At 33.1% G+C, this 22,927-nt stretch overlaps 1 protein-coding gene across 1 annotated transcript; it reads left to right on the top strand.

The window, feature by feature from the left end:
- Positions 1-4,838: 4,838 nt before the first annotated feature.
- LOC113849487 (trypsin inhibitor B-like) lies at positions 4,839-5,474 on the top strand. Its single transcript, XM_027479426.1, has one exon. The coding sequence runs from the start codon at positions 4,881-4,883 to the stop codon at positions 5,472-5,474; it is 594 nt and encodes a 197-aa protein (XP_027335227.1). The 5' UTR covers positions 4,839-4,880.
- The last annotated feature ends 17,453 nt before the right edge of the window (positions 5,475-22,927 follow it).

Here is a 22,927-nt window from a genome sequence, read left to right as displayed (position 1 = left end):
AATATTGTCATAATGCATGTATTATAATTACACTAATCAATATATCACAACATATATATTATAATCGCACTAGTCGATGTATTACAACACATATATTATAAGCATACTAATCAATGTATTTACAGCACATGTATTGATCACCCTTTCTCTTTCATTCATATTTCTCAACAATTCTCAAATATTCACAACAGTTTCTTTCATTACTTTTCACTACTAATACATTTTTCTTCATCTATTTCTCATCATTCAATTAAATAAAACGTGTTTAAGGTCACACATATATAGACTTAGCCCAATTTACATACACATGATAAGGTACATTTATTCATTCAAGAATAGCCAAACAATCTTCATCAGTCTTATACAAACAACCCGAATTCTCATTTAACCATATATTTATAAAACAAGAAACACATTGTCATTCAAATGAATACAATGCGCTGAAGGTTGGACACCTTTGGATTCAGACCAATCGTACAATTTAGAAATACATTATTGAAAATCACACTCTTCAATTGTAACACCCTCATTTTTTATTATTTGATAAATTATTTGATAGTGGGTAATGTTGGAAGTATTTTAATTTGATTTGGTGAGTGTTTGATAGAGGTTTGGTGTAGAGGATATCGCTCAAGCGAGATTGAACGCCTAGAACCACATGATTTTTAAAACAATCTTGCTCAAGCAAGAATAGGTCTCGCTCAAGCGAGACAGGATAGACTTGGCCCAATTGTCTTCTCACCTGTGATCTCACTCAAGCAAGCAGAGATCTCGCCCAGGCAAGATGAGTTGCTCAAGCGATGACTCATTGAGAAAAATAGCCAACTCTTTAGATACTTTCTCACTCAGGCAAGAACAACCCTCACTCAAGCGAGAATATCAGAAAAAGCTTGAGGAACCATTGTCTGGTTTCTCGCCCAAGCAAAGATGATTTGGCTCAAGTGAGAGCGCGCGAGATAAGAAAGATATTTAAGAGATTTTCAGCATGAAAACCTCATTACATTTCATTTCTACGTTTTCTCTCAACTCCCTCTCTAAACTCTCACATCTTTTCCTCAGATAAAACCCCTTCAAACTCTAATTGTTGCTCGAATCAGAACTTGGACGTCTGATCCTATCGACTACTGCTAGTCTCAAAAAGCTTTGAACTCTTGTGATAGTCTTTGGTGGTTATCATAGTGATCAATAGTTATGCATTCTTTAGATATAATATGTTCCTAAATTTGTACCTTTTCTAACTAAAATTCTCATTTATAGAGCTTAGTGTAGAGTTGCCTCATGCGTAAGGTCTCTAATACAATTCTTAAGTGTTCAATGCATTCCTTATGATTACATGATTGGGTTAGAATGTCATCAATAAACACCATGACAAATTTATCCAGGTAAAGGTAAAAAGCACGATTCATGTAGTTCATGAACACAATAAGAGCATTAGTCATAATGAAGGACACAATTAAATACTCATAGTGATCATAACAAGACTTGAATGCTATATTTGGGACATCTTTTGCCTTAACTTGGATTTAGTGATATCTAAATTTCAAATCTATTTTTAAAAATATTGCGACTCCTCTCAATTGGTCCATTCAAGTCATCAATTCTTGGCAATAGGTATTTATTTTCGATAGTCACCTTATTGAGCTGGCGGCAGTTGATGCAGTCTCATGACTAATTTTTTTATTTTTTTTATTATCTTTCATGAAGATGTAAGAAAAACATTACACATATATAATAAATAATATAAATATAAAAACATATATAGAGAAATTAATTATGGAAGTTTAATATTATCTCTAATAAAAACAACTATTATTCTATCAACACCTACTGCATTAAGTTTTTTTGAGAGTCTAATTTAGAAGTATGATGAAGAAAAATAACTTTCTTACTTAAAAATGACCTTTGTTTATGTCTTTGCTTAAGGTTTAAAGTGAAATGAAAAGGAAGAGTTTAAAAAATAACACCGAGAAGAGGAAAAAGAAAAAAACAAATGAGACTTAACAAAAACTCTTCAATTTATAGAAACTTTAAAATATGAGTTTGTAAAAAGTTTGGAGGGTTTACAAAAGTTTCCAAACTCCTCCCCTCAATTTTTAAACTTTTGAACAAGGTTTGTTGTCGACCAAACTTCCTCATTTTCTCTCTTCTACTTAAAGTTAACACTCAAATGTAAGTAAGTAATGTCTAAGAGTTTTTAAGAAGTGAATAGAAAATACATGGAAGCACGGATATGAGACAAAATTAAAAAGCTGTGGCTATAATAGTAAACAATGTTAAGTAAAAAATAATATAAAATATAAATCTTAAAAAAATAATTTTAATATTAGGATAAGTTATTTTAAACATGATAAAACATGATAAGTTATTTTAAAACGTATATAATATCCTATCCAATTAAAAAATTTGGGGGGCAGCATGGCACTTATAAACATGCAAGATTTGAAAACAAAATTTGAGGGTCATCCAAAATTTAATTATAGGAGTGGCAATTTAACATGCATCTCAGAACTTATTTATTTTATCTCTTAGATTTGGATTTTTACAAAATATTATATCCTATTAAAATATTTGGTGGCACCATGGCGCTTTAAACATGCAGGATTGGAAGGCAAAACTTGAATCGTCAAATTTGTCTGCGTGTAAAAGGATACACTGTTCTTGAACACCATTCCCATTTGCATGCGTTGTACTTTAATTTGCCATATGGGAAGTTATATATTTCCCAGTGTCTAAGGGCTTAATTGCTTACACAACACTTGTCCCTATGTCAATGTCTGTTTCCCCCAAAAAACATTACTTAATTCTATATAATTATCTTTTGTTATACCCGTTGAAAATAAGGAGCTCCGATGGTCTCCGAATGTACAATTTTAAAAAAAAATTAGGTGTATTTTTTTAAAATATTATTAGTGTTATTTATTAATTTAAAATAAAATTTTATTTTGATGATTTATGGTACTGTTAAATGTAATTTTTTATTAAAATAAAACTTAAATTCTAATTAATAAAAAAATAATAACAACTGAAGAATATATAAGATATAAATTTCCTCCATGTTTATAATTAAAAAGTGTTGAAGCACGTGATTCACATGGCACAATTTTATTTTATTTTTTCTAGCCTACAAACATAGAAAGAGTCATCTCAAGCCAGTAAGTTACATGGACTAGTAACAGTTATACAAGTTAATTCCTGAAATTTTTAATTATATTAAAAACTAGATCCATGTTTATAATTGAAGAGTGTTGAAGAAGCACGCGATTCACATGGACGCGATTCACATGGCACAAATTTTTTTTCTTCTAGAATACGAACATAGAAAGAGTCATTTCAAGCCAGTAACAGTTATACAAGTTAATTCCACCGTACATATTTTTATTTGTTAAGGATATCAGTTAAAAATTATATTTATAGTTATCCTTTAATTTTATTTTAAAAAATAGTATTAATATTTTATGAACTACTTTAATCAATATTTGAGAATAAAGGTAAAAAATTAAAAATATAAAATATGAAAAAACTCATACAAAATATTTAATGCTAATCTGTCACATTTTTTAGTAAAATATTGTAGTTATTAATTTGTGAACTAATATCTATAACCATCACTTGTATAATTATTTTCATGTGGAAGTAAATTGAATCTACCTATATCTATAATATACATAAAACCGTTGTTTAAGCAATTTTATCAGTTGGACAACTGTACAACGATCCGTCTATTTATAGTTTCGTTATCTTCATGATAGAAATTACAATTTTTTTTATAGGTAAAATAAATATTATTAGAGAGAGTTCAAAGGAATAGAACACAAAAATATATTTATACAAAGTTAAGACGGATACAATTTCGTGGGTGTAAATACCAATCAACTAACAAAATAGTTTCTTCCTTAACAAGTGATAGTTATTTCAAGACCTCATAATAATAGAATGTAGGACTTCTTTCTCATCCAAAATACCATTAGAAAACATAATTCTATTTCTATATAACCACAAAAACTACACTGTACTTATCTAAATAATTAATAAGCATATCCCTTCTCCCTTCTCTTTTACTACAGGCAATACCAAACCCAAGAATAGAAATTACAATTTATCATACGTCTTATTAAATTCTCTGAGATTTGGACATTTGCAAGATTTTGGACGGCTAATTTTGGCTTTTTATCAATGATTCATCAATCAATATTATTTGCCACCACAAATTGTACCCGTGGAATAAAATTTGTAATACTTTTTTCCCTATAATACTGGTAATTTTTTTTATTGGAAACAATTTTATTCAAGTAAAATTATTATAGATTCTTTAATTATTTATAAGAATATCTTCACTATTTTTAACAATAATTTATATATATATATTATACAATAATATATATATATATATATATATATATATATATATATATATATATATATATAACGTTATGTCCTGCTACTACATGACTTAATTTATAAAACATAACGAATTAATAATCTCATTTTATTTTATTTAATATCAGTTATTGATATAAAAAAATTAAAATAAAATAGCGCTCATAAATAAAATGAAATGAAATATTTTCGTTAATTCTTATTTCTTATATTTTATTTTAAACAATTGAAATTGTAATACTATAATTATCTTACTTCATTTCATTCATATTCCAATTATATATACATGAAATAAGATGAGTGCGCATACGATGAAAGCGACGAAAGAAAAATAAACATGTAAATTGTTTTTATAACAATTTGTTATATTAATTACAGTGTTATTTCAAAATTAGGTTTGAGTCACCGTACGTAGGTCTATAAATACAACCATCTATCTACAACTCTGCACACACCCTCGCCATTGAATAACGCAAAAGAGTCTTTGACAAGTAACCCAAGAAATGAAGGGTACTACCATATTTGGTTTCTTCCTTTTTTCTTCTGCCTTCTTCTCATACCTACCTTGGGCCACTGCTGGTGTGGTGGTGGACACAGATGGTAATCCAATCATAAATGGTGGCGCATATTATATCTCACCGGTTATATGGGCAGTGGGCGGGGGAATAGGATACGCCAAAACTGGAAACGAAACATGCCCTCTATCTGTTGTAGTAGAGAATGAGTTGTCTCCAGGACTACCAATCAGAATTTCAAGCCCTTTCAAAATTCTTTATATCAATACTGGCCTTCCTCTGGATTTGGCATTCACTGCTGTGCCTAAGTGTGCCCCCACTCCATCAAAGTGGACTGTTGTCGAGGGTCTACCTCACGGACCAGTTGTTAAACTCACTGGTTATGATCATACAGTGAATGGTTGGTTTCTAATTGAGAAAGGTGAGATTGACTTTGCCTATAAGCTTCGCTTCTGTGAAATAAACACCGACAAGTGCGGATATGTTGGGACTCATGTTCAAGGCTTCCACAAGACCTTGGTTTTGAAGGAAAAGAATCCGTTACTCGTTGTTTTTAGGAAAGTTGAAAAAGATGATGCTTGAGGTTGCGCTAACCAGGAAAAATCATATGTACTTTCTCTTAACGGTGTGTACGCTTTGTTACAATAATTGCAGTAATAAATAAATATAAAGAACGTGTCTTTCTCACTTTTCAAATTAAGTTTTGTTTTACTTTATATTCAATCCATAATAAGGAAGTATTAAGAACATACTTTATGTTCTTATAACAAAATAAGAGGTTGGATTTGTCGGAAATCTTAGACCTGATTAAAGTCATGATGATATTTGATGAATGCTGATAACAAGAATGTTACCTCGTCCATTTAATAAGTCTGTAGAATTAATCCCTAATTTTTTATTTTTATTTTTTTATACTTCATCGATAAGATGTTCGTAACATTTATCCAATATTTCATCCAATGGTGATTAATTGTTAACAGCCTGATTGAAATATTTTTTCGGTCTGTGGTTAAACTTATATTATTATTATTATTATTATTTGGATTTTGATCTTTCCAAACTTACACCCGTTTCCCTTTTATATTTCTGATTTTTTGTTTGGTTATACATTCATCGTAAGATAACTATTTTTTTCTTCTTGTCTTTTTTGTCTTTCATTTTTGTTTAGCTCGCGAGGTTGTTAAAAAAAAAAACATTATACAAATATAATCGATAATCCAAATACAAAGGCACATGTAATAACAAAATTAGAATAGAAGAGTTTATGAGGCAAAGCAAATGAGGCTTAACAAAAACTTAGTTTAAAAAACCTTTAAAACATAATAAGGTTTAGAAAGTCTTTGAAACTCTTCTCTTCATATTTTAAAAACTCCTAAAATCTAAATGGATATAACACAAGACACGAATACCACGCTACGAAAATAATATAAAATACAAATTCAAAACCTATTTAAAAAAAATTCAAAACTTAATTTTTAAATTTTAAATTTTAAAAAAAATCTAAAATGAGATAGATGTTTCGAGATTTCACATGAGTAAGTTAATGGATAAAAACTTATTTGAAAAATTTTAAAATAATCAAAGATAATGGATAGATTTTCTAAGAGAGTAGATATGATGCTGGAAAAGGACAAATCGGTGGTTATAGAAAAACAAGGGATGAGGAGATGATGGAGGTTTTATTTAAATCAAATAAAAATTAATATTAAATAATAATTAAGAAGAATTATAAATAAGAAAGAAGTATCCTTTGAAAAGAGAGAAGAGAGAGAAATGATAAAGGAAGAAGGAGACGAGAAAGTCAAAAATAAAGGAGAAATTTTAAGAAAAGTATATCATTCTTAGTATACGTATTCTAAAAAAAACACCAATAAAAAGAGTGAAAAAGAAAAACAATACAATTTAAAGATGAAAAAAGTTGAGCAAATTGTTAGAAAAGGAGGAAGACTACCTAACAAAAATGCAATAATAAACTTTCTTTTGGTTGTATCTTTGTTATTGTTTTGGTATGTACTTTCACTCTCATTTGGTTTTTTTTCTATAAATGCAATAATAAATCTTAAGAAAATTATTAAATAATATTTTTTATATTTCCTCATTTTTTTATTGTGTTTTTCCTCCTTGTACGGTGTTTTAACACTTTTTCCACGCCCTTGTTTTTATTATTTGTTTGATCTTTTCTTAGATACAATAAAATACACAAAAATACTTTTTTTTTTCTAAATATAAAATTTTAAAGGAAAGAGCAAAGCTCTTCCAAAAAATAAAATAAAAATTTTCTCATTATAATTAAATTTATAATCTTCTAAAACTCTCTCCGATCTTTAAAGTACCAAAAAAGGCTATTAGTGTAACACCTTAAATTTTGTTGCTCTTGGATAGAAAAAATAAGAATTTGAATAAAAGGTATCTCGCTCAAGCGAGGTAGGATTTTCTAAAAGGGAACGTTTTGAATCTCTCTTACTCAAGTAAGATAAGATAAAGTTATCTCAACTGTCCTCTCGCCCAGACGAGAAGAGATCTCGTTTAGGCTGGGAGCAGCTCGCCCAGTGTAACACCCTCTTTTCCTTTATTTAGAAATTGTGTTTAGTTTGATATTAAATGATATTAAGATGTGTTAGAAGTGTATTTTGAAGAGTATTAGAGGAGCTTGTTGCAGGGAATCTCGTTCAAATGAGATAGGATAGAATTAGCTCAATCGTCACCTCGTCCAAGTGATAGTCATATTTTAATACATCTTTCTCTCTATGTTTTCGATTTAATTGAGTCTTTTTAGTATATTATTTTGATGTGTTAGTTTAGATTTGTGTTGGTAAATCATTTAGGATTTAAATTTAAATCTTTCTTAATTCCCGCCATAAATTCTTGTTTTGACACAGTTTCTTGAAAAGACCATATCTGGAGCTACACTACTCAGAATTGGACAAAATTGGTGTCCCTGGAAAGATAAGAGAGAGATCTACAACTTCTCTGTTGCGAGAAAAGCCCAGTTCGAACATCTTCAGGCCCAAAACGGCGTCACAATGTTGCGGTCCTGCAATGAATTTTTCAGAATTTGGTTTTATTGTTGACATTACTTAATTAGGGTTTTAGGAACCTCGTTAGGAAGCTGGGCCTTAATTAAGCCCAATTATTTTGTCTTTAAATAGGGTTTATGATTTCGCGTGGGGATCTTCTTCCCTCTTTTTTGCCTTAATTTTCAGAATTTTAAATAAAAGCTTTCGTAAGGATTCCTCTCTTCTCCCTCTCTTTTATTTTCGGAAACTTCATCCCCTTCTCTAATTGGTCGAGCAACATGATTATGAAGCAAGGCTAATTCATCAACCGGTTCAAGGTTTCAAAAACTACATTGCATTTGAGTTTCAAAATAGGTTTTATCGAATTCCTCCTTTCCTTCCTTTTTTCTAATTAGGTTAATTACGTTTTTCATGATATGAAATTTTCGTTGCATCCTAAATAGAAAGAATAGGTTAATTTCAGATTTGAATTAATTGGATTCACCTAATTTAATCAATCAATTGTTCTAAATTTTGTTAAAGCATTGGGTTTGCGATTGCGGTTCTTGTTTTGATGGAATTCATAATCTAGATTTAGATTTTAGGGTTGTTGATGCGCATTGAATTAGTGTGATTGGAAATTCGTTGGGATTATATTTGTGTGAACGAAGAGAATTGCATTGTAGGGATTGAGATATTGAATTGGTTGAATTTCATAATCCTTAATTTTCATTTTTGTTATTTTGTCGTTTAAATTCAAAACAAATCCTCCCCCAATCTAATTTGAAATTGCATGATGGAACTAAAAATAAAATGCATTTTATGTCCTTGAGAGATGACCTAGGTTTGCTTCTTGTATTGCACAATTTTTGAGAAAATCTAGCTTGTTTGATACCATTGCGACGTGGTTATCACCAAGCGAGAGTGATCTCGCTCAGGCGAGATGGAGCTTGCTGAAGCGAGCATATCAGAAAATGTTAGAAAAACCATTGTCCACATATCTCACTCAGGTGATAGACCTGTCGCTCAAGCGAGATGTTGTTACTCTAGCGAGATTTTCTCTGAATTCTCTTTTTCCATATCACAGATAAAAGCCTTAGTGTAACGCTCTGAATTTTGTAATATTGATTATTGATATATATATATGTACATATATGTATATGTAAATTTGCACTTGAGTGCGTGATGACTAATTGAACGATGATATGTATGAATAGGGATATATATATATATATATATATATATATATATATATATATATATATGTATGTATGTATGTGGCTGGATTTGGAAAATAGGCTGAGTGCCTGGTGCAAGGTGCTCTCGCTGTAGCGAGAGGTCCTTGGAAAAAAGGCGTGAAACTATCGCCTTGTCGCTGTAGCGAGAATGTCTCGTTGTAGCGACAAAGCCACAATTTAGGGTACATTTCTGGGTGCAGTCTCGCTGTAGCGAGATTTGCAGAAGCCAGGGTGCAATTTCGTCTGAGATTTTTGCTGTAGTGAGAGTGACATGACTAGAGAGGATTTAAAGGGGTTAAGGTTCGAGAAAGGTTATTTCTCACCCTCCATTCAAAATTTCTTCAATTCTCTTGACCCAAAACCCTATCCCACCAATTAAATTGTCTCCAAAGCCGTTCGGAAGCTTGACTGAAGGTTGAATTTATGTTGGGAACGCTTGAAGGTGAGTTTTAATGGTTAGGGTTTTCATTTTTCACCCCCTTTCTCTGTTTCTCGGTTTCCTTGGATTCTCATGGATTTCTCCCATGTATTTAGGTCAAAATCCGTGTAGAGAGCACTTCTGTGGTTGAATTCGAGTGTGGGTCTTCAATCCAAGATAAGGGGGACTCTACCCTATCCTTTTTGGTTTTATTGTAGTATATTTTGATGAATATTGCAATGTGGTTGAGATAAAGGGTAGGAAATATGCATTTGATGGAATTTGCTGTGTGTTGTGAGGTATGATAGCATATGGAAACCCATTGATGAATCCACATTTTATTGGATTTTTACTTGTTATTTTAATGTTTCTTAATTGAAAAAAGTAAACTTAGGGTTGTAAATAACATAAAAATATCATTTTGGTCAATTTATAACAGATTTCTTAATTTTAGGTTAATTTACATTGATTTACATAAATATAGTTTGTAATTTTGATCATTTGAATAATTGTGCAGGAGTTTCTAGACTTTTTCCATGGATTTTTAGCATTTTAGAAAGTTTGAGGTGAAAGTGATCACTTTGGAGTCCATAGTGAACACTACAGCAAGCTTGTTCCAGAAAGGTAGACCAGAGTGATCACTATGAACCCATAGTGACAACTCCAGAAAGGTCAAAAAGTACAAGATCCTGCGCGTAGCTACTATGGAATCATAGTAGACACTCTGGAGCAGCCAAAGTTATCACTCTGATGCCAAAGTGACAACTCCAGAGAGGGCAAAAACACAGGACCTGCGCGTAAACACTATGGAGCGAGAGTAATCACTTTGGGGGCGTTGCGCGTTATCACTATGAAGCCAAAGTGATAACTCCAGAGAGGCCAAAATCACAGATCTTGCGCGTTATCACTATGGAATGTGCGTAATCACTTTGGAACGCTGCGCGTTATCACTATGAAACCATAGTTGTCACTTTGGGCAAAAATTTCTGTACTATAAATAGAATTTGAGAAATTAGGGTACGAAGCTTTTTACATTTCCTTAGATTCTTTTGCCACTTTTGGAGCATTTTGTAGAGCCTAGGATCTTTGGGTGACAGCCAGGGGTCCATGATGAATCCATATTTTGACTGATATTTTAGCATAATTCTAACACAAATGATAAGAAAAATGTATAAAGAAAGCAGAAAAACTTAGAAAAAGAGAAGGAATTGAATTTTGTTTACATATGTAGTTATTTTAGCAATTGTGAAATTTTTGCTTAGGAATTAAGTTTTTAATCTTGTTTTTGTAGGAATAAATTGAGCAAGGATCATATTCATGGAAGTTTGATGACAAGGAAGAGGAAAGAAGCAAGTCTGGACTCCAAAAACTCAAGAATAAGAAATTGCAGACTGGGCGTGATCACTATTGTCAGTGAAAGTGATCACTTCAGAGCTCAAAGAAGAAGTGAAGCCTGGGCGTTACCACTTTTATCATTAAAAGTGATAGTTCCAGAGAGGCAAAATATCAGGAAAGCTCTGCGTAACCACTATTGTCATCAAAAGTGATCATTCCAGAGAGTCTTCAACTTGGCGAGCTGCGCGTAGTCACTTTTATCAGAAAAAGTGATAACGCGCAACTACCTTGTCTCTGCGTTGTCACTTTTATCATCAAGAGTGATAGTTCCAGAGAGCTCTCAATATCAGAAAAATGCGCGTGGCCATTATTTCTGGGAAAAGTGTTAACGCGCAACCAAAAACTCTCTGCGTAACTACTATTTCTCATAAAAGTGATAACGTGAAAATTTGGGAAATTTTATAAATACCAGAATAGATCCGGAAAAAAAGGGATTCTGTTCATTTTCAGTTTTTTTAGTTAGTTTCTGGTTAGAGGAAGTGAGAGAGAGGAGTGGGGATTCAGATCTTGGAGCTTCACGAAGAGGAATTGGAGTGGAGCAAGCTTCCATGGCGTTTCTGAGTTTCTTCTTCTCTTCTTCTCTTTCTTTTTCTTCTTCTGCTGCCATGGCTGTGTAATTCGTTCATAGTTAGGGATTGTAGATCTGAAATGAACATGTTGAATTGATTTGGATCTGGATTTCAAGTTTTGGAATAGATTGAGTGATTGATTCTGAACTTCACGTGTGAATTGAATGAAAATTTGATTAACTAAATTCAGAGGAACCTTTGTCAATGGAAATTGAATTTGTTCTTCAGATCTGAACCAATCACCGAGATTTTAGTTTTCTTAGGGATAAGGAACTTTGATCTTGCAATCTTTTGGTTTCTTACACTTAAAGCAACATTGAATTGAATTAGATCTAAGGAAATTAGAATGGTTTAATTGAATGTTAGGTTCACTGAGTTAAGGAAGTAACCTCTGAATAGTATAAAGTGAAACTGATTGTCATTCTTTCCAATTGCTTGTTAATTCAGACTTTATTGATTAAACATTGGAGTTTTGGTGAAGCAATTCCCTAGCTATGGTTTCTCCCTCTGTTATCACATAATTGTGTGTTCATTGTTTTGTTTTCTGCAAGTTCATTTTACTTTTAATTGTTCCAGTTTGCTGTTATTAGATGTTACCACTCTCCTTACAATTTCGAAAAAGCTTAAATGGTTATAATTCTATGAAGTGATACTTGAATCTAAATTCCCTGTGGAGACGATATTTGGATCTTAAATTTACTCATCACTTGCTGCAATCTACACTAGTGCACTTGCTAGTGTAGATTGTTAACAACAGTCCATTATAGGTTTTTAATTTCCAATTTCCCTTTTGATTCTCATTGATTTTACATTGATGTTGCTTACGTTTCTACATTTCCTTCTTTCATTTGTGAAGCTCATCCACATGGAGGGCTAAACTTCCTTGTAATTCCTAGTCAATACACATGAATCTTGAATTCTTGGGTTTAATGGCAATATTACTCTTTCTTTCCTTGAATTTATTAACCCTAATCTTTGAATGAAATGGAATTTGCATGAAGGGAACATTGCTTGATGAACCCTAAATTACCCAAACGAAATTCTAATCCAAAATTGCTTAATTTTGATTAATCTTTGAGATTGCTTAATCTTAGGGATAGAGATTGGAGCCCATTAAGATGCTTAATTTTAATTGGGATGCTAAAGTTAATTTTCGCTTGTTAGATTAACTTAATTCAAGGGAAAAATAGGGGATTATTGCATCATTTGGAAGAATAGTGATATAACTCATTGATTGACTAGGGATTACTCTTCTTAATTGATTGAATTTTACTAGTTTACATTTTGCTCTTGATTAAAATCTGGAAATTGACATACCTCCCCCCAATTTACTTGCTTTAAAATATATGTTTACACTTGTTCGATGTATGTTCCCAACCAAAAATTCCTTGGAGACAACCTAGGACAACACCCTAGTATTGCATACATTTCTTTGCATATTTGATGAAGATTAACGACAATCTTTGTGCATAACGAGTAGCAAAATCTCGCATCATCACCCATGATGGGTGATTATGTGGTGTGAGTATGCTAATACTTGATGAATGAGGAATGTAAATGTGAACTATGTTGAAAATATTGTGTGATTAAATAAGGGCAATGTGTGTGTCGTGTAATGTGAATAGGTGTAGGCCGAGGGCCTTGTACAATGGTGAATGTTGTGTGTGTGGTTGAAATGAATTATGTTGTAAATGCATGTGGGCACTTGTGCCGTACATTTGAATGAATATTATGAACAAGTGTGGGCCCAAGGACCATGTAATATGAATGAATATAGGCTTTGTACCGTGTACGGTAAAATGAATGAGGGCATAGTGCCGTGTATTATGCATGACTGTGGGCTTTATGTCGTATACTAAGTATCTTAGAGCTCAAATCTTTTCTATCTTCTTTGTTTCCTCTTTTCTTAAAGAACCTCTTTTCTATAAGGTGTAGAACCTACCTTGGTCTGTGAACCATCTTCTCTTGCTTTCTCATCACCAAAACTAGTATTCTACGGTAAGGAGAACTCTAAGAACTGTTGTGTTTTTATTTATGAAAATGTTTGATTTGAGTATGTGCTGGATGATAATATGTTTTGGTTATATTTGGAATATGTTTTGATGTGTTCGAAGCTTGTTTTGTGGTGATTGATGATGGGTGTGATCTTTATTTTGATTATATGCATGTATATGGTGGACTGAGTCTGAGGGAACTAACTTTCGGCAATTATTGAATGATGTATGATGTAATGATGAACTAGAGTAAAATATAGAGAGATGAAATAGAAACATGGAAAGAGAAGGAAAATAAGAAAGGAATGTGATAAGGACGAGTGTGAATAGATCAGAGGTACACTGGGAGTGTGGAAGATAGAGAAGACTGAGAAGTCTTGGGAAAATGAGGGTGGTGGATGCTCCTTTTAAATTACGTAAGACAAATGAGAGTAGGAGCACCACATGCCTCACACTCATTTCTTGACTAATACTCCTTACCATGCTTTTACTAAAAAGGGCCGAGTCGGCACACGTTGTATCTGTGTAACTACGACTATCCAACAACTATCTATGCTAAGGAAGATCTCAAGGGATTCCAGGGGAGTGAAAGTGAGAACCGAAAGTGTTAGTAAAAATAGATCTAAGTTGAATGAATTAGATGATTTTATTATATGATGCTTACATCTTTATCTATATCATTGAATTATTTGTGAATGTGTGCTTAGTAAGAAAAATAGAGACTCGTCCTTATGTAAACATTTTAGGGAACCAAGATGACAACACCCATCGAGAGAATTAGATTAGTAGATAGTTTTGTAATTAATAGACTAAATTATGTATTTAATAAGTATCAGCGACTTTGTTTCTTTATGATTACTGTATATGTAATGATGTACCTAGTGACATTGTTATGATGGAAATGGAATTAGCTTATAGTATTCCCTTTGATTTCCCCATAAGTAGAATCAATCATACACTTTGTGTATATATCATTCTTGGTACCATGAGGATCCCAGCAGCTTTGACCTACCTGTTCACGTACCATGACTATGATCATCTTAAAAGATCATCTGGATGGATGTTTGAGCAGATTACGAGTACCCAAGTTACTGCAGACCTTAGTGACTTCTATCTCAGATCGGATGATGATCTTGACTTTGACGATATAGCGATGATAGAGGGATGGCACAAAGATGACTAATGTCTCTTTGGTCACGTGATGGGTAGGCTGCTCATTAGGACTTATTATGTTTTGTATTTTGTAAATATTAGAAAAGAGTCCTAATGTATTTTATTATATTTTAATGGATATTTTGTAAATATTAACATCTTATATATTATGAGCTCAATATATGTTCATGACATTTTAATGTTTCCTCTTAAAATTCGTTTAATTATTATTGTTTGGTTATTCAAAGTTCTTATACATTTGAGCAAAATCACGAAATATGTTATGATTTCACTGTTATATTCACCTGGTAATAAATTAAACTAATTTTTCATTGTATTTTGAAAATTATATTCTTATTAAGTTGAATAAAAAATAAAAATAAATAAAGATGTTACAATTTGGTATCAGAGTAGTTTTTCCAAACTGGACTGGGGTATGGGACTAGTTTGTCTGTGTTGTGTGCTTTTATATTCTTGCTTAACAAGAATATGGGTTAATTGAGTGGTAGAATAGCTTGTTTGGTTCTCTAAATAGGAATGTGCATGACTTATTTGCGTTAATTATTTATGCGCATTGGCACGGATAATAGTTGCTAACAAGTTGATTAATCTCTTTCAAAATAGAATAATGACTGGTAGAGGTAGACACACGAGAGCTACAAATGAAATTCTGAACTATATGACTCAAGTACTAGAAACTCTAGTACATAATCAGGATGCTGAGTCAGCAGAGTTGATTAGTCATTAACTCATCTAGAAAATTAAAGGTTTTTGGCATATTTCATTGAATTTAAATTATAAATTAATGCAATTAATTGAAAATTTCAATGGAATGTTGTATTGTTTGAAAATTGAGAAATCATGCATATTTTGATTGCTGGCATTTGAATTTTGAAGGAATTAGAAGAAGAAAATTGGCAAATGGACTAAAAAGTAGAAGTTAAGTGCTGCATGACTCAATTGCGGGGACACGAATTTTTGATTGTGGGGACACGATGCTGACTGAGCATATAAAAGTGCAAAAATTCTTAAAAGAAGCATATTTTACTTTTCTATCTTTTATGATTCCAGAGCGCAGAACCTAGGTTTTTACATACAGTTTACGTAGAATATGGTAGCTAGGGTATTATCTTTATATTTTTGCTAGGGGATTCTTATGGGAATTTGGATTTCATCTCATTTTCTCTGGTTTATGTAATGAAACAGTAACTTTCTCATTTTATCTAGTTGTTGTAAGCTCTTTTGTGAACATGAATTCAGTATTTGAAATATATTTTAGTTTTATATTATCTCCTTACATTATGTCTAGCTATATATCTTTGGGTTGAGTGAAGATTAACTTATACCTTTGCCCTTTGCAATGAACTAACACTGGATATAGCTCAAGATACATGCTTTAATCTAACATCTTGATTTTGAACTTAATGCTTCCTTGTTTTACGTGAATGAGGTTGATGAAAAGGAGTTTATTACTGGAAAGTAGTAAGCTTTCTTGGACTGTGATTAATTTGCTCATTATAAATTATATAGGAATAGAAATTTGTGATGATGTGGTCAATGGATTTAATTTTTAATGTTGAATGTCTTTAGTTGTATCTAAGGAATTAGGACGCTAATTTTATTTTAGAATCAATTACCAAGGAATTGGGGTTAGGTACTTTAAAAAATCTGACCATTAGATGAAGTTGTATTTTGAGTTATAAATTTATTTGTATGCAAGGGGAAAGGGATAAGGGATTCTAAACTTAACTTGCCTTTTAATTATTCTTAGACCCATTTCCAGTAATTAAGACATTTAAATTCTGCAATTATTTTGATTTTTATTCCCAGTTTTAGTTTTTTAGTTATGTTTATTTATAAAATTAAATTCCAGCACTTTTAATTTCATTTTGTTTACACTTCCGCACTTAGTTAAATTTTGTTCTGTTTATATCCTATTTCTGGTGAACCAACTAGTGTCATTCTTGTGGTTTGGTACTTAACATTAATCCTTATGGACGATAGATAATCTTTTATTTACTTCAACGATTTAGTGCACTTGTCAAAAAGTTTATCAATAGTACCAAGGATTGTCATCTTTTACAAAACATAACCCTCCAAAGTTCGAGGGAAAATTTGATCCAGAAGGAGCTCAAAGATGGATCGCTAACATAGAGAAGATATTTAATGCTATAGGCTGCCGTGAAGAGCATAAGGTGGCTTATGCCACCTACTTACTGAATGGAGAAGTTAAGGACTGGTGGAGGTTCGCTAGTCAAACCTTGTCTCAGGAATAGGGTCACATTGCTTGGGAAGTGTCCAAGGCTTGTTTCCTGGGAAACTATTTTCTCAGAGACTTGCAGAAGCATAAGGAGAAGGAACTTTTGGAGCTTAAACAAGGGGACATATTAGTGTGAGAATATGCAGCCAAATTTCATGAGCTGATGAAATATTGGCCCCACTTTCAGCATGATAGAGGTGAAGAAGATTTGTGTGCCCAATTTGAGATGGGCTGAGAGCTGACATCTGCACTGCAGTGAGTGTGTTCCAAGTGACGGACCTTCCTACATTGGTGAGCAAATGTAGAGTCTATGAAGCCAAATCGAAAGGAAAGTGGTGGATAGTCGAGTTGGAGGACCGGTGACGCAAGACAAAAGACCTTCGAGATTTCATAGAAGACCTTACTCTGGCCCAGCTCAATCTTGAGTGAGTGGGATTGCACCTCGCAAAGGTAGTAGTTACAACTCCAACATTTCTCGGGAGCCATTGAAGTGTTTTCGATGTGGAGGACCTTATATGATCTGAAACTGTCCACAGCCAACTGCCGTATGTGGTCATTGCAGGAAGATGGGGCATCAGACTAGTGCTTGCTGGTTTGCACCTCAAGTGAACGAAGTGTTAGTGGGAGCAATAAACTAGTATCTAAGAGAAGTGGTGGATCGAAGTCTAATATGCAAGGAAAGGTGTTTGCCATGACTGGCTTTGAAGTAACAAAGTCGGATGACTTCATTCGAGGTAAATGCATCCTAAAAGATAAACTCATTGATGTTTTTTTCGACTCTGGTGCTACTCATTCTTTTATCTCTTTGGATTATGTGCACTGTCTGGAATTATCTGTTTCTTCTCTGCTATGCACTATAGTAGTATCTACTTCCACAAATCCACAAATCAACCTGTAGTGACTTCCCATGTATGTTTGGGTTATTTTGTGATAATTCATGGTAGAACTTTCTAGGTAGATTTGGTTTGCCTACCTCTTTCTCAGCTTGACATTGTATTAGGAATGGATTGGTTGTCGTCCAATCATGTCCTCCTTAATTGTAAAGAGAAAACGCTAATTTTGGGTGATAGTGTGCCAAGAAGTCCTACGCTCTTATGTGAGGGTGACTAAAGGAACATGATCAATGTTAAGGCCTTTATGATACTATTTTCTGCTGAGGCAGAAAGAAGTATGAAGGTGAAACATATATGTTCGGAGGGCAAGTGTACCCATCGAGAAGTAATAAAGGGTTTTCAACTAAGTTTCCAAAATATCGTCTCACAAGGATTGTTTATCAACTACTAAGAGTTTTCCTAATTTAATTGTTTGAGCTTCAAATATGCGAGACTAATCAGGACGAGAATTTATAAAATCAATTGTAAAAACTAAGAGCAAGAAACACAGAGCACGTCTTGGTTACACTTATCAGAGAGAAACCTAGGACGTATGGGTGTTCTCATTCAATCCTTTATGTTATTTTTCTATTTAGATCTAAATCCGATTTCCTGATGATTACTAATCATTCATACTAATACTATTAATATCCACTGGTCATGCAATATTAATATTCTTTTTTTCTAAGTTAATATACCCAATGATCATGCGAGTTATCAATTAGAAAAAGCCTAAGGAGCTTATGAATTTGTTAATTCAATAACGATTAGAAGATGAAGATTGGTTTGGTCTACCTAATCTTTTATCTCGTTTTATCCTATAGATCTATTAATTAATAGAGGTACGATCGCCTGGCGATGTAATTAATTAGAGTTAAGAATGAGAAATGATAAGATAAATTCTAATCACGAAGCAGAAATCAAATTTAGATTCAAAATCAAATTTCCATAAAGTCATGAACAATAATTCCCATATCCCTAGCTATGGATTTAGTTACTCATGTAGAAAAAAAAAAGCTAAAATAATCAATAACATAACCATAATGAAGAGAAAAGCAAACTAGAACAAGAGAGGTGAAAGTGATCAAGAATCTTGAAGGGCCTTATGTGAAATGATGCTAAGGAAAAAGATCATTTCTACGATGCCTCCCCCTCTTTATTTATAGAATTAGAACTCCTTTAAACTAGGCAAGTTTGGCTAATGCAAACAAGCACGGCTATGCATGATGATGCAGCACGATCGTGCATATTGTCGAAGCACCCCCGTGCTTCATTGGGCGTGCATATTGCTATGAGGCTTTTAAACCCATTCATTTGGGCCTAAAATGAACCGAAATCTACTTGTAGCCTTGTTATATCAAACTGCACAACTAATAAATAAATTAGTGTAAAACCCAATAAAAATAAAGGTCAAATATGAATAAATGGCTGTAAAAGAGGACCTAATTACAGACTTATCAATATACCGATAATAAACGAATTCTTAGAAGTCTTTCCGGAGAATGTAACTGAATTGCTACCACAAAGAGAAATAGAATTCACGATCGACCTCATACCAGGAGCAAGCCCAATCTCCATTACACCGTATCGGATGTTGCCAATTGAGTTGGCTGATGTAAAGAAGCAAGTTGAAGACTTATTGGAGAAATAATTTGTGAGACCAAGTATATCGCTATGGGGAAGCTCCTGTCCTCTTAGTGAAGAAGAAGGATGGAAGCATGAGAATGTGCGTGGATTATTGCCAATTGAACAAAGTCACAATCAAGAACAAATATCCTCTCCCCAAAATAAATGATTTGATGGATCAATTGAGAGGAGCCTCAGTATTCTCAAAGATCAATCTGCGATTTGAATATCATCAGATTTAGGTGAAGAATGAAGATATTTCGAAGACTGCGTTCAGAACTCGTTATGAACATTATGAGTACTTAATTATGCCGTTTGGTGTGACTAATGCTCCAGTCGTATTCATGGATACATGAATCGAATCTTCTATCAATACCTGGACTAGTTTGTGGTCGTATTCATAGATGATATCTTGATCTACTCAAAGAGCCATGAGGAACATATTGAGCACTTTAGGATTGTATTGCGAATTCTGCTTATCGCAAATACAATTTCTGGGACATGTCGTATCAAGCAAAGGAATCATAGTTGATCCAGTTAAAGTTGAAGCAGTGTCTCAATGGTGAAGACCTACTACTCTAACCGAAGTTCAAAGTTTCTTAGGATTGGCCAGCTATTATAAAAAGTTTATTGAGGGATTTTCTAAGATAGCCTTACTTTTGATGAAGATGACACAAAAAGGGAATGGTTTTGACTGGAATGAAGAATGTGAGACAAGTTTCTAAAGACTGAAGGAGAAACTAACATCCACACATGTGTTGATTCTACAAGATCTCGAACAGAATTTTGAAGTATACTGTGATGCATCAGGACAAGGTCTTGGATGTGTTTTGATGCAAGATGGGAGATTAGTGGCTATGCGTCTAGGCAATTGCGACCTCACGAGGTTAACTATCCTATGCATAATTTGGAACTCGCAGCATTGGTCTTTGCATTGAAGATATGGAGACACTATCTCTTTGGAGCAAGATTTGAAGTCTTTAGCGACCATAAAAGTTTGAAGTACTTATTCGACCAGAAAGAGCTGAATATGTGACAACCGAGATGGATGAAATTTTTGAAAGACTACGATTTCACACTATCCTATCATCCGGGATAAGCGAATGTGGTTGTGTAACACCTTAAATTTTCCTTTAATGAGTAAACAAATTTTTCTGGCGGATAAATAAATTCATTCTTTGAATACATATAAATTTCAAAATTTCATTAAAGATATTCCCAAAATATCTTTTACAATCAAAATCTGCTCAAGTATATAATCAAACACTTTAGTAAATAATTTACAACCACTTGACCTCCTGCGTTGCAACTCTTAGTAGCGAAAGTGATAGTTCCAGTTTCCAGAAACCATATGAGCCTCTGCGTGGCCACTCTTATCAGCAAGAGTGATAACGTACAAAATCGGGATTTTTATAAATACCTATTTAAGCATAAAACTTGGGTTCTTTTGCTCATTTTCTGTTTTTCACTTCATTTCTTCGTTGAGAGAGAGTCAGAGAGAGGATTGGGGACGAACATCAAGCTCCAAGAAGAGGGATCAGATTGGGGATTGTTGAAGATGGATCTTCTGCGTTATTCTCCTTCTTCTTCTTTTTTCTCTTTCTTTGTTTCAATGTTTGCTTAATTCTTTGTTGTTAGGAGTTTATGGACCTTGAATTGATGTATTGATTCACTTCTTGCTTCTGAATTTTGAGTTCTTGGATTAATTGAGTTATTAATTCTATTGTCATTTCAATCTTTGAATGGAAATTCGTATGATTAATCAAAGAGGAACATTTGCCAATGAAAGTTGGATTTGCTTCTCTGATCTAGATTAGCAACCAGAATTAGGGATTTCTTAAGGATAAAGGAACTTAATTCTGCAATCTTATGGTTCTAATTTTTAATGCAACTTGAAATTGAATCTCACCTAAGGGATTAGGGGGATTTAGTTGATCGTTAGGGTCAATGAGTTAAGGGATTAACTTTTGACTAGTTATATGTGAAACTGATTGTCAATTAACCAATTGCTTGAATATTTAAAGGCATAATTGAATTGATATTGACATTCTTGTAAAATAAATTCCTAACTATCATTCATCCATTTCTAATCTCAACATCAAATTCTGTACTCTGTTTTCTACAAGATCTTTACCTTTTAATTGTTCTTATTTCTTACTTTCTACATGTTACAACTCTTCCAAATTCGTATGGCTCAACTACTTATTGTTCTGTGAAGTGATACTTGAATTCCTAATTCCCTGTGGAGACGATACTCTGATCTTAAAATTACTCATTACTTGCTACAATTCCTAGTGCACTTGCTAGTGTTTAGAATTGTAACAATAATAGTTAGGCTACATGGGGTGCCTTCGAGCATTTTATCAAATAGAGATCCGAGATTTACTTCCAAATTTTGGGAGAGTTTACAAAGATCGTTGGGACCTAAGTTGAAACTTAGTTCAACATATCATCCTCAGACTGATGGACAAACAGAGCGAACTATCCAAACCCTTGAAGATTTGTTATGAGCTTGCGTGATGAAGCAACAAGGAACATGGGAGGAGTGTCTACCTTTGGTAGAGTTTACTTATAACAATAGTTATCATGCTAGCATTTGGATGCACCATATGAGGCATTATATGAAAGGAAATGCATAACACCATTATGTTCGTATGAGTCTGGAGAAGTAGTTCTATATGCACCTGACTTAGTTCAAAGGTGGAACGATCAGATCAAGAATTAAGGAGAAAATCAAGGTTTCTCAAGACAGACAGAAGAGTTATTATGATAACCAGAGAAAACCTTTCAAGTTTCAAGTGGGAGATCATGTGTTCTTGAGAGTCTCACCCATTACTGGAGTTGGTAGGGCGTTGAAATCCTGAAAACTATCTCTCAAATTTATTGGACCATTCAAAATCTTGAGTAGAATTGGTCCTGTAGCATATCAAATCGCACTGCCTCCAAATTTATCTAATTTGTATCCAGTCTTCCATGTATCCCAACTCAGAAAATATATTCCAGACTCATCTCATGTGATCGAGAAAAATTTTCCTATAATGTATTTCTGGTAAAGATTGTCGATCGACGAGTCAAACATTTAAAGGGCAAAGAAATATCTCTGGTGAAAGTGATATAGAGTGCAAACGACAAAGGAGATGCCACTTAGGAACTTGAAGATAAAATAAAGGAAGCTTACAACCATCACTTCTTGAATCAGTGAATTTTAGGGGCAAAATTTTTGAAAGGGTGAGAGAATTGTAACACCGTTTTTTCCATTATTCAAAAATTGTGTTTAGCTTAATATTAAATAATATTAAGATGTGTTAGGAGTGTATTTTGAAGAGTATAAGAGGAGGTTAGTGCAGCAAATCTCGCTTAAGCGAGATTGACCACATAGAAATATCTTGTTTCAGAGTAATCTCGCTTAAGCGAGATAGATAGAATTATCTTAATAGTTACTTCGCTCAGGCGAGATGAAGATCTCACCTAAGCGAGCTGTGTCATTCAAGCAAGGACTCATAAGAGAAATATCG

Source organism: Abrus precatorius, unplaced genomic scaffold, assembly GCF_003935025.1.
Source record: "Abrus precatorius isolate BTA unplaced genomic scaffold, Abrus_2018 Scaffold9, whole genome shotgun sequence".
Lineage (NCBI taxonomy): Eukaryota > Viridiplantae > Streptophyta > Magnoliopsida > Fabales > Fabaceae > Abrus > Abrus precatorius.
Note: the sequence above shows the minus strand (reverse complement) of the source record. Positions and strands in the feature narration are given on the sequence as shown.

Bases quoted from the DNA above. Each gene is read 5' to 3' on its own strand.
- LOC113849487 (XM_027479426.1), top strand. From the start codon at position 4,881: ATGAAGGGTACTACCATATTTGGTTTCTTCCTTTTTTCTTCTGCCTTC.